At 55.5% G+C, this 12,573-nt stretch overlaps 1 protein-coding gene across 1 annotated transcript in view; it reads left to right on the plus strand.

Annotated features, from left to right (window-relative positions):
- Positions 1 to 755: 755 nt before the first annotated feature.
- Positions 756 to 12,573, plus strand: part of ERICH1 (glutamate rich 1) — a 27,235-nt gene continuing 15,417 nt past the window's right edge. Inside the window, exons 1-3 of the mRNA XM_015591846.2 lie at positions 756 to 963; positions 7,279 to 7,431; positions 8,409 to 8,564. Coding sequence (XP_015447332.2) covers positions 756 to 963; positions 7,279 to 7,431; positions 8,409 to 8,564 — 517 coding nt within the window. The remainder of the gene's footprint in view (positions 964 to 7,278; positions 7,432 to 8,408; positions 8,565 to 12,573) is intronic.

Here is a 12,573-nt window from a genome sequence, read left to right on the forward strand (position 1 = left end):
TCACCAAGTCCTGCTCCCTCTGCTTCAGACCTGACTCAGATTACGACCCTGAGGCCACCCCGCCTCCCACTTAGAACACCCTTCCTGCTCTCTTTTTCTCCCAGAGTCCCAGGGGACGTGCTGTCTCTCTCACTGCATACTCTCATCAGGCCATTCACACAGGCGCCCCCGCCCCCGCATCAGACCCCCGGCATCTACGACATGCCCGGCGGACAGCCTCTCAGAAACACGCTTCCCAAGACAAGCGCCGGGGAAGGGAGGTCAACGACAAACCAAGGTCCCGGAGAGGGCGAAAGGAAGACGTGCACCTGGCGCAGGTGGACCGCGGGAAGAAGGGCCTCGGTGCAGGCAGGACGCCGGGTCAGAGGGACAAGGGCGCCGTCTCCCGAGGTCCGTCCCCCGGCTCTTTCTCCCAGTCTCCTTTCCCCCTTCGCCCCAACTTCTGAGGCACTTTTGGCTGCCTGGCGCGGGTGGGTGCCAAGCAGACCCCGCTCCCACCGTTCCCACCCCGCGCTCCTCTGTGATGCGTGGCGCTGGGACCAAGGGCGCCCACACCGTGGGCGGACATCAGGGGCACAACCCCGCCCCGCTGACCCCTCCTCCTCCTAACCCCCATGACCCTCTCCCCAAGACGTCCTCCCGCTGACCTCCTTTCCCCATGACCGGCAACCCCCAACCCCCTCCCGCTGACCCCTCCCGCTGACCCCTCCGCCCGGGTCCCGGGGCACCCGGGAGTCAGTTACTTTCCTCTGAGCATGCGCGGAGCAAACGCGCCCGGAGGCCACGCCCACGAGTCCCGTAAAAGCCAATCCGAGGCGGGCGCGGCTGATTGGCACCCAGAGGCCGAGACCCTGGATCCGGATTGGGCACGCCTGCGGGGGCGGATCCGGAAGCGGCGCGGGAAACGCGGGCCGGCGGAGGTCGGGGGTCGCGAGACCCGCATGGCGGAGGCCCGGAGGCACGGTAGGCGACCTGGGGGCTGCGGGGAGCCGGGGTGCCGGGCGGGGCCCAGGGCCTGTGGGATCCCCGCGTCAACGCGGGCTCGCAGATGATCCGATCGCGGAGACCCCCCCGCGCGTGGTGACTCGCTCTCCACACCTGAGGCAGCATCCTGGCTGAGCCTCAGTCTGTAAAATGGAGATGATAACGATTTACCTGCCGTGCGTGCAAATCGTGGCACACACTGGTGTTTAGTCGATGATAGCAGTATCTCTATCCAACTCCGAGCAGGGTTAACGCGGTGCTGCCGGCGCTGCCTTTAAACTGAATGCCAGAAATACAGGGAGCCCCTATATCGAATAAAGCCCAACAAACTGTAGCTTCTCGTCACGTGACACCGTAATCACGAACATTAAAATGAAAACAGGGAAGCTTTATTTTTTCCCAGCTTCATTGAGATGTAAACGACATACAACACCATGTAAGTTTAAGGTGTGCAGCACAGTGACTTCACACATGTGTGTGTATGTGCTGACTGCACATTGACCACCCTCGTAAGCGTGGTTAGCATCCACGCCTCATACAGTGACGTGAACTACAAAGACCTAGTCCCTCAGCACCTTTGAATCACACAGCAGCATGTTCACTGTCTTTGCCACGCTGTCCATCACATCCCCAGGACATACTTATTTTTTAACTGGTGTTTGTACCTTTTCACCACCTTTACCCCTTTCTCCCACCCCCTCCTACTGCCTCTGGCAAACACAAGTCTGTTCCCTGCGTCCATGAGTTTGTTCTGGGGATGTTTTGTTTTCAGATTCCACACATGAGTTAGATCACACGGTGTTTCTCTTCCTCTGACTTTTTTCATTTGGCAGAATGTTTGATTTTTTTTTCTATTGGGTTATATAAGTCCTTTATATATTTTGCATATTAACCCTCGATTATCAGATATATGATTTACAAGTATTTTCTCTCATCCAGTAGGCTGCCTTTTCATTTGGTTTCCTTCGCTGTGCAGAAGCTTTTTAGTATGATGTGCTCCCACTTGTTTATTTTTGCTTTTGTTGCCCGTGCCTTGGGGTGTCATATCCAAAAAATTATTGTCAAGACTGACGTCAAGGAGCTTACCGCCTGTGTTTTCTAGGATTGTTATGGTTTCAGGTAAAAGAGGTTTCAAGTGTGTCTCTCATATCACTCGGATTAGTTTGGAGCATGAGTTTTTCCCCCTTTACATTTAAAACAGATGATTGTGGTTTTGCCCTTTGAAATTACAGGCCGAGTGGCAACTATAGTTAATAAGCAATTGCTTAAAATAAGAAAAAGAAGCTAATTTGTCACAAGGCAGACCGTGGGGAAGAGTAAGTGTCGCCTCCTCTCTGTTGCCCCCTTTTCAGAAAACTGTGATCGTGTGTCCTTGCCGCAGGTGGCGCCCAGTTACGCCTTTCGCCGTCAGCTCTGTAAACGGCAGGCATTGCGCGGGTCCTCACGTTCCACCATCAGACCCCCGAAAGCACATGGAGGGATTTTAGTGAGAACCCAAACTACATTTTTATATCCCCACTGTGTGTAGGATCGGCAGGCTTGACAATTAAATGCTGAGGGTCTCGGGGCAGGCCTGACTGCGGGGCCTGTCACAGAGGTCTCCGTGTGACGGGCCAGCCCCCTTCTGCTTCCCTGCGCTTTGTCTGGGGGATCCCGTCTCTTCACCCCAGGCTTGTCCTTGCTTTACAGCGCATTCTTTCTCTTGCTCTGTCCTGTTCCTGACCCTTCTAAGCCTGACATTAAATGCTCCTCCCTGTGCGAGGAATTACTACGTCATCTGTAATACACCAGTCTACTTCGTAGAGCCTCTCAGTTAACTGAATTACGACGAATGAAACCTTTTCACTGTTTTCACCGGTCAGGAGACATCCTTCCTGAAATCAGCCTCCTTTTTCTGTTGGAAATGGGACAAAATAGTCAAGTAAAGTTAAGTCATTTCAGAACATTGTGTTTGGAAGGGTGGGTTAATGACAAAATGCTAGTGTCACACATCTCTTAACGAGGCCAGCGAAGGGCCCCTATGCTGGGCAAGGCTCCAGGGAGGTTGCCTCGGACAAGCTTCCAAGCACTTAGAAGTTGTTGAAGCGTGAAACCAGAGTGTCCCCTGTCCTCAGTTTTCACTGTGTGCCTTGTGTTGAGTGGCACAATCGGCACTGTGTGACAGGTGGACAGGACGGTGGCGTGGTGCCGATGTGCCCTGGCATCCCTCGTCCTCACAGTCTACTGCTCTGCAGGAGCGTCAGGTCGCAGAGTGGCAGGAGGGCACTGGGGGGCCATCTGTGCATCTGTGGAGGGGACGTGAGTGTGGCATCGCTCGCAGGAGGTAGGCCACATGGAGACCTCCGGCTCAGCACTCACCCATGCAGCAGGTGTTAATTGGGCGTCTCCCGAGCTGACTGGCGCTTTCTGTGGCACTGGGGTGCTGCGCGGCGGTCCAGGCCGGTCCCTTTTGCTGGAGGCCCGATTGCATCTCCGGAGCCATGCCGATTGCATTTTAAAACCCACAGACAAGCTCAGCTCTGGCCCAGACAAGGAAGCGTGAACTCAGGGGTCGGCAGTCAGTCTGAAAGTGACGGCCTGTGCCAGGTGACGTGGCCAGCTGCCCCGTGACAACTTGTAGCAAAACTTCAGGGTTAACAGGGAGCGTGTTTTGCGGCAACACTCCTTGAGTAAGAAGTAAATTTTTTTTCAAATGCACTCTATTTCACACTGGGACACTATCACCAGTTCTGGAGGCTGTCTCTTGGGCCAGACTTGGGTGAGCCTCTGTGAGCCTCTGTGACAGAGGCAGCCCTGAGGGACCCCCGTGAAGAGCCCCTATTCTGAGGTGTAGTGCAGTGGCTTCCTTCCTACTTGGGGAAGGGACCAAAGGGACCCCCGTGAAGAGCCCCTATTCTGAGGGGTAGTGCCGTGGCTTCCTTCCTACTTGGGGACATTAGGTGAGACTCTGACATGTAACTGTGGCCCTTTAGCTGCTCGGTGAAGGGAGTGCGTGCCGTAGGCCGAGTGTCCGGCCGCTTTTGAGTAACTTGCTCCTGCAGTGCCCCCTTCCCGCCGGACAACCAGGCTAGGTCTTCTGGGTGCCCCCTCCTGGGAGCCAGGCGTGTGTGGCAGTAAGGATTACGGGCAGCTGAGCCGCCTGGCCCTCCAAGGCCCTCGGATGAGCTCGGGCCTGGCCCCGGGCCTCGGCTCCAGCGGGCTGAGCCCTGTCCTCCGACAGTGAGGCTCTCGTGTGCACAGCCCTTGCTGTGGTAATCTCTGCGTCCCCGAAGCGGAGGTGGTGGGACAGGCTCTCCATTTGTGTCTGTGAGTGTGTCTCTCTGTGCTCGTGCATGTGTGTGTGTCTCTGTGTGTATGTGTGAATGGTACAGTAAGTGCTGCTACAAAACCCTACAAGGGAACATTCTGGACAGAGTTCAGAATACTTTTTCTTTAAGTGTTACAATTTGGGGAGAAAATGACCGTTTGGTGTATAACTGCTCCTTAGATAGGGCCACCACATCCGGTGGTCATGGTGTAGAATTCTAGTGATGTCCCATCTGAGTACTAATTTTCTTTAATTAATATTTTGGGAAGTTGGCCAACTCTTGCTTAAACCTTAACTAATTATTTTTCCATTTATAATTCTATTACGAAACTGTCATTTACTGAATTAGCGTACTACCCTAAACTTCTTTCTCATGAAGTGGTGTGGTGATATCGTCCATCATTCTTTTATTCTTACATTATAGATGAAGGTTAAATACTGTGTCTCATTAAAGTGATAAAATGTAAAAATATATATTGAATATCGTTTTTGAGAAAACTATGGATAGGCAGGCAGATGCTCGGGGCGGGAAAAGAGAAAATTCAAAATATCAGATTCTAAAAAATACAGTAACCCTCAGAAAATTTGAATTTGAAGTGGCTGCTAAAACGAGATGCACAGATGTCCGGGTGCAGAAAGGAGGCACTGGGCCAGCGCTGACCGAGACAGGCACATCCCTGTCACCTTTAAAACCACGAGCGGTTGGGGGTGTGTGCGTGTGCGCGCCCGTGTACGTGTGTGTGTGCTGTGTGCGTGGTTCCATGCAGGTCTGGGAAGATCCTCCGATTTTCCAGGCTGAGCTGAGGAGGGGACACCATACAGTTGGCGGTGGTAAAACTTTCTGTTAATGTTTGTTTCTGGTCTTATTTTAAGTAGCAGTTTTTTCTTTAAATATGGTTTCAAAAAGCCAAGTCCTATTTCAAATTCTAGATAATATCACTTTTCCATTTGTAAGTCTGTTGTTAATTGGGAACTCTAAAAAGGAGTGTGATAAGCCTATTTCTTCTACGTGTTTTTCTCTCAAAATGAAGTACCAAGAAGTCACGTGTGGAAGTTATTCATAAGCGTCTGCAGCCTTTTGTCGTCACATACTCCCTGTGAGCGTGGGTCAGCTGGGTCTCGCTGCTCCGCTGACACCGCCCCTTGCGATACAGTTTGGAGCTCGTTTCACTCCCCATGACCCCACAGCAGTTCTGCACGTGTTTTTTTGTCCTCTGAGACCCATGCTCATAGGGATGGGAAGAAAAGCTTTGAAATATTTGGCTACAGAATCACAAATGAACGGACTTCGTTTCCAGTCTCGTCCTTTACCAGAAAGCTCTCTAGAAGTGCAGTGCATCTTTAGTAAACAGAAATGCGTAGTTTACCCCAATTTTAAATAAAGTGTGTCACATACACAGATATCGAGTGGAGCGCATCTTCCTGTGCCGTCCAAGTGGACTTTCTACAGGAAAGAACGTGACTTCCTGGGGTAACTCAGTCAGTGGCCTCCAAGGTCACAAGGCGCTTGTTTTCTGCCGAATATTTTTCATCTTCCTTTGCTTTTTTCAGAGCGGAAAGTGATAGAAGAAAAAGATCCTATTTCCCTTTTCCGTCAGAGACTTTCCAGATGGCTGCACTCCCAGTTTCCCTGATCAAGAGACTTTGGGCTGTGACTGAGCTGGAGGGAGCGGCGCCCCTCCCCCAGGGTGTGCCTTCCCCCCTTGACTGTGTCAGGGCTTGTCACCACGCCCCTGGGCAGAGCAAACCTTCCTTATTCGTACCTGTTAGATTTTAAATCAAGTAACTGCGTGGAGGATTTTAGAAGTGAATAGCTTCACCACTAGCAATCAAGCTGTTTCCTTTCGAGGTTTACATATTTACAGTTCTTCCTAGGTGTCTGATTTCCAAAGAACACTTTACTGAAAATTTGTTTTTATTTGGCTTGTGTCTTCAAATTGAAATGGTAAGTTTAGGCAGTCTTCTCTGAAAGCTATGTAAACATAACTTAATTCCGCAACAAGGAGACTTAATCTCTCGATTGGTACCTGGATTGGTACCTGTCCGCGCTGCCCTCGGTGGCGTCTCGTGCCCCAGCCCTGGCTGCCCACCGCGGGACTTGCTCACTCCACGGCGGCGCCTTCTGGCCGTGTTTCTGAGTAACGAGGCTGAAATGGGCGCATTGCGTCTCCCCCTCACCTTCTGTGCGATGCCGTGTGGAGAGTCGTACCTGTTCCTCATCCCACTCCCATCTGCCCGGAAATACCGATTCGTTAGGACGGCGTTCAGCCTCCAGCGACAGCAGAGCGCCGCCTGAGAACCAGAGTGGCAAGTCCGCACGCCTCATGAGGGCCCTGCTGGAGAGGAGGGCTGGTCCCCTGATGGCAGGCGTCAGTGTGGGCCCCGTGCGGGGAGCACAGGTGGAGGCGGCTGCACCGTCTGTGCTTTGCTCCCAGCTGGCCACCTCCACTGCCAGCCGGTCCAGTCACGCCCGCTTGGTCTGCCCGGCCACACGGGGCCTCGTCTTCTGAACTGCACATGGACCCGTCCTGGCCCCAGTGCCCTCGGGACCCAGGGCCCCAACCCCAGTTCTGAAACAGGCTCACAGCCTGTGCCTTACAGACTTCAACCAGAGAGGAGGGCGTTAGGGAAGGGCGGAGCAGGTGTGGCCCAAATGCAGACACCCACGAGTCTCTGTCACCAGACGCAGGCCCGCCCCCTCCAGGGCTGGCTCCACCGCTGCACTCACCAGCCGGCAGCCCCAGCATGGCCATGGGCCTCCAGGAGGCAGTCAGCTGCAGGCGGCCAGGAGGTCCCGTGGGGGGTGGTATGGGGGGGGGAGCCCTCGGGCGAGTCACTTCGTTCGCAGGAGGTAATATCAGAAGGTCTTTGTTTTAAGTGAACCATATGTGCAGTTTAAGTAAAGCTGCTGTGAGTGCCCCTCCCCGCTCCCGGTCCCCTCCCCGCTGCTCCCCTCCTCCTCCCCCTGACAGCTGCTTGCCTTTCAGTGTTCGCTGAGAAAGTGCTGCAGAGACTTTTCCCTCGTGTTCCACGTGGCCAGGAAACGAGGGCGCCCTCGACGCCAGCCTCCGAGAACCCCCCCGAGGGCGAGAAGGCGGCAGCTGAGGCAGAGCGATGCGGGTGCAGCCCCCCACCAACAGGTAAGGGGCGGGAGGCAGCACAGCACCGTCTGCTCGCCCGGAGAGCCCGGGCTCTGAGCCTCGCTGCTGCTGGCGGCGGCTCCTGCCAGGTCCCGTTCTGCACGTGCCCGGTGAGCGGACGCACACTGAAGCAGGGTGGGAGCTGGTCGGGAACCCCCTAGCCAGAGGCCGGGTCGGGGCGCTGCTGCCCATTCGTGCACTCTGGGCTGCAGGTGAGGCCTCCCCCTTGGCTGCTGTCACTCTGTCCTGCTCACTGGCCCGTTTAGCTGCGTCCACCAGGACAGGCTCCTGACGTGTCTCCCACTTTGGCCTCCCTGGTGTGTCGTCCTCAGCTGAGGCCCTCGAGTGGCCTGCAGGGGAAGCTCACGCACTCTAGTACCCCAGCAGCTCAGCCTAGTGAGGGCCTCCCCTGGGAGACACAGGGGAGGCCACGTAAGCTCAGCAGCAGCGGGGGGCCCTCGAGTCCCAGGTGGATACACAGGTGCTCAGAGTCCCGGGCACCCTTTCTCGGGACCATTTCCATCTCTCTATGGTCCCTCTCTGGCACGTGTTCCATGCGATTCTGTTCCTGAGCTGGTCTCTCTCCTGCTGGCCCCCTGAGTCACCTTGAGAAAAGAGACAGGTTAGTCCCCTCGTGTTCACGTGCCTTCACGCATCCTGGCGGGATCCGGACAGGCAGACCCAGGAGGCCCACCAGTCCCAGCCCCACTGACTCAGCACACAGGCCACACAGGGGCAGCGCCGGTCTCGGCCACAACATTTCCAGGTGAGCCCACAAAGCCTGTCTGACCTGGAAGGCAGTGGACACTGAAGTCCTCACCGCCAGCACCTCAGACTGTGACTAGGTAGAGATGGGGCTTAAAGAGGCAATTAAGGTGGAACGAGGCCATTAGGCTGGGCCCTGATCCAGCATGAAGAGGCGATGAGGACACAGACACACACAGAGGGACGACCAGGTGAGGACAGTGTCTGCCCAGGAGAGGCCACGGGAGGACCCAGCCGGCCCACACCTGGATCTCAGACTCCGGCCTCCAGGACTGGGAGACGGTATCTGTTGTTGAAGCCCCAGAATGTGCCGCTTCGTTACGGGGCCCGAGCTGGCCAAGCTGACACCCGTCTGGCCCACTATGAAGGTGGGTGCCGTTCGCGTCAGCACAGCGGACGTGCCGTTCCGCACGGGAAGCAGGCGTCCCTGTAATTTCCTGTTTTTCTCAAAATTGTACTGAACCAACATTCTTAATCCTTTGAGAAATTTTGTTTTTAGGGTCTATGTGCATCTTCTTCCCTGTTCTGACCCGACCACCGGGAAGGCGGGCGGATGATGAGGCAGCGGGAGCTTTGTGTGGGGAAGACACTTCTCCGTCAAAAACTAGTCTCTACAGACTTCGGGCTTGTTTCCCAGAAGATGAACAGCTCGTTGCTGGATCCTCTGCACAATGGGCAGTTCCTCCGTGACACACGATGGACAGTCCCTCCGTGACACGATGGGCAGTTCCTCTGTGAGACAGTTGAACCAGAGCTGCAGAGTCACCAGGGGTCAGCATCTAGAAGCCTCTTATCCATGAGCATGTCAGATGGCAGCCGATTGCTGATGACAGTGGTGAAACTGAACCTCCTGCCACCATGGGGCTCACATCCTCCTTGGGGACACAAGCATGTGAATAAATAACTACAGAATATGAGAGGATGTCTGCACAGGGGAGCGCAGACGCAGTCTCCCGCCTCAGGCAGCTGGGTGACTGACGTGGGTGGGAACGCAGATGCTGACCCCGGGTGGAGGGAGGCCCAGGCCAGGCGCGGGGTTCTGCGCCCAGACGCGCCCCCGCACACGGCAGACAGGGCTGTGGTGGTCTCTCCTGCCAAGGACACGGATCCCGTCTGGTCCCCGTCTAGTGCAGCCTGCTGGGCCCTGGCTTCAGATGCCCGGCATGGGGCCCGTTCAGCCGACCGCAGCCGCTGAGAAGGGGCCGGAGCTGACTCAGCCGTGGGGTCACAGAAGCCTCATTAGACGGGGCACTCACTGGGGACAGGCAGACTGCGGGGAGCAAGGGCGGGCCGGTCCCAGTGAGGACTCTCTGGCCGGGCTGGGGCGGAAGGTTGGGGTCTGCCTCCGGGCTCGCTCGGGCGGCGTCAGGGTGGCCGCTGGTCCTGGGCAGACCGGCGGGCAGCAGTGGGCAGACAGGCGCTCCTGATGGCGCGCTGGGGGGTGAGACCCGCGCCGACTTTACCTGCAGGTGGAGAGAGGTGAGGCCTGAAGGCCCGCTGGCCGGACCACTGGCGAGAAACTTCTATCTCCCAAGCAAAAGCGTATGCAGGACATCAAAAATGGCATAATTTCTCTTAAGAAAAAAGGATTTGGGCACAGACAAATGGAACACAGAGTGCGTGGCCCGGGGCGCTCAGCCTGCGGGCGGAAGGGCAGCGGCACCGTGCGCCTGCGCAGAGGGGCCGCGCGCTGGGGCTGGGCCCCCCAGCTGCAGTGAGGTACCCAGGACCCGCAGATTGTGTCTGCTCGCCTTCTCATCTGTGTCCGCGTTGTGCCAAGCCAAGTGACATGAGCACCGCCTGGCGTGGTGAGCAGCATGCGCAGGCGCGTCTGTGGTGAACTGCATTGAACTTCCATCCTCTTGAAATCTGAGACAGAGCGTGTGACAACTTTCCGGAAGAGAGTTCTCAGACGGAAGTGTACTCTGAGTGGCCAGCAGGATAAATGAAAGCGAACCCGCACTGGAACACCGGGTCGGAAGCGGCGGAGAGGTCAGGCGGCCTGCACTGGGCTGGCCGCAGAGCAGCTGACTTGCTCCGGCCGCGGGAGGCAGTGACACGGGGTGGCATCTTTCAGCCAGTCGGTTGTTGATCTGCAGCCACAATCCACACGTGGCCATTTAGATTTAAAACATAAAATTACAATTGAAAACTCAAAAAAAAAAGCAGGCTGGACCCAGGGCCAGTGGGCGGGGCGCACAGGTAGAGGACATTTTCTTGTTGATAACAAGTTCTGCTGGCCGGCACCAGTCTGGACTTGTCCCTGCAGCCAAGGAACGGATCAGCAGTTGTGGGCAACGTCCTAAATAGGGGGCGCCTGGGAAAAAATAAATCGGAGCCACACTTTCCTCAAGCTGGATTCAAGAGGAGTCAGAATTTAAGTCTAAAATATTGAAACCATAAGGTATTAGAAGAAACTGGGGAGCTTTTCCCCTTTAGAGTTTCATACATAACCCAGAGGTGTAAAATAAAAGATTGATAATTATACTTTATAAATCAGAAAATTCTGCATGGCAAAAAAAAAAAAAACTAGCAAAGTCAAAATGCAAACAGTAAACTGAAAAAGATATGACAACGCTTTGGTGCTGACAAGGGTTCGTTTCCTTCATATGTAAAGAGCTCATATGCTAATAAGAAAATGACATAACTTGTAAGAGAAATTGGTACAGGAGAGTCACAGGCATTTTGCAGAAAAATTGCACGGTGGCTCTGTCAGCATAAAAAAAAATGTGTTGGATCTGTCCATAGCAAAAGAAGCACAGACGAGGGATCACATTGTTCACGTGGCAGATTGTCAGAGATCAAAAATTTGTTGACACTGTCGAGAATGGTGGGCAAGCACCCAGGCACAGCCGTGTGGAGTGTAACTCCATATGGTCTTATGAACGGCGTCTGAGGACACCCATCCAGATTAGGAGTGTGCCTGTGGGACTCAGGATCACACCTGTAGCAACTCACCTGTAGCTGAAGTTACCTGTGCAGGAAGGGGTGTGTTCAAGGTCATTCATTACAGCCTCATCCAGAATAAAAGAGATCTGCAAGTCTGAATTTCCGTTAGTAGGACGCTGGCTAAATGAAGTCAGGTGCGTTCACCCCTTAGAAGGCTGCATTTGTCTGCCGGATTGAGGGGTGCCCTTCAGAAATCCCTGGAGGAATATCCAGATGTATCATGAAGTGACAAGGCGAGAGGCAGTGTGCAGGGTTTGCTACTGGATTCGTTAAATGAGAGCGAAGACAGGAGTAGCATACGTGTGTCTGAATAAACAGCAGTGGTCCTGTTAAATGGCGCCAGCTGGCCCGTGTGCCCCCCGAGTGCGTGACTGCAGCTGGAACGGTAAAGACCCCTCTAAAAGGTATGTCTGCACCCACAGGGCACAAGGGGTTCACACCCACAGATCCTCGCAGAGAGAACAAAGGGCGCGAAGATGAAAATGAACCTAGAGAGGAGGCGTGGGGTTCTGGACCAGCCAGTGAGGCCAGAAATCAGAGTTTTTAACGCCTTGGTCACGGAATTGACTGTTGACTGTGGCAGAGAAGCAGTGACCTGTGATTTTAGCAAAACTTGGAAGCTGCTGTGACCAGCGTCTCAAGGCGACGGCTCCCATGGGACGTGAGGGGTGGGGGCAGGGAGGGGGACGGTGGGCTGTTTAGTTTCAAGATTGGAGAAATTACGGTATGTTTGCATGCTAATGAATTTTGGAGTGGAGAAGAAAAAAATGACAATCTTTTAAGAGGAGGAGGGAAGGGAGGAGGGAAGACGGCGGCTCTGCTGGGCGGAGGACGGGGCGGGGTTGGTCAGTGCGCTGACGGCTCTAAAGCGGAAGCCAGGAGTAAAGTCACTGCCGGGGGCCCGGGCCGGGGCTGCGTGGGAGTGGGGGGCGGCCCGGCCCCTCCGCAGCTATCAGCTGCCCCACAGGAGAGAAGGTGACCGCAGCGACGAACCGCAGGCCGGGGTCAGGTGGCACAGTGAGGGGTCTGGGTCTGCAGCTCCCAGCGGGGCGAGGGCTTAAAGCAAGTTGGGGGGCGGCGCGTCCTGGAAATCCAGAAGGCGGGCGTGACGAGTCGGGGCCTCTTCCCGGCGTCGCCTCCCTGTGCGGGCACCGCGGGCTCCGCGCTGCCTGGAGGTCTGCGTGGCGGAGGCGGCCGCGCCTCTGTGCAGGTGGCCCTTCCCTTCCTTCCGGCGACGTCTGACTCGTGAAACGGCGCGGGTCGCAGCGGTTCTTCCTTCTCCGGAGACAAGACGGAAGATCAGAGCTGGGACCTGTTACCGATGACCCGGGAACCTCGCTCGGCGGGCGGCGCGGGGCCCGCGGGGCCCCTCACAGCTTCACTCGCGTCCTCGGCACCTCAGGACTGTGGCTCGTCGTCTAAAGCCCC

This window comes from Pteropus alecto, unplaced genomic scaffold (genome assembly GCF_000325575.1).
Source record: "Pteropus alecto unplaced genomic scaffold, ASM32557v1 scaffold35, whole genome shotgun sequence".
NCBI classification, from domain to species: domain Eukaryota; kingdom Metazoa; phylum Chordata; class Mammalia; order Chiroptera; family Pteropodidae; genus Pteropus; species Pteropus alecto.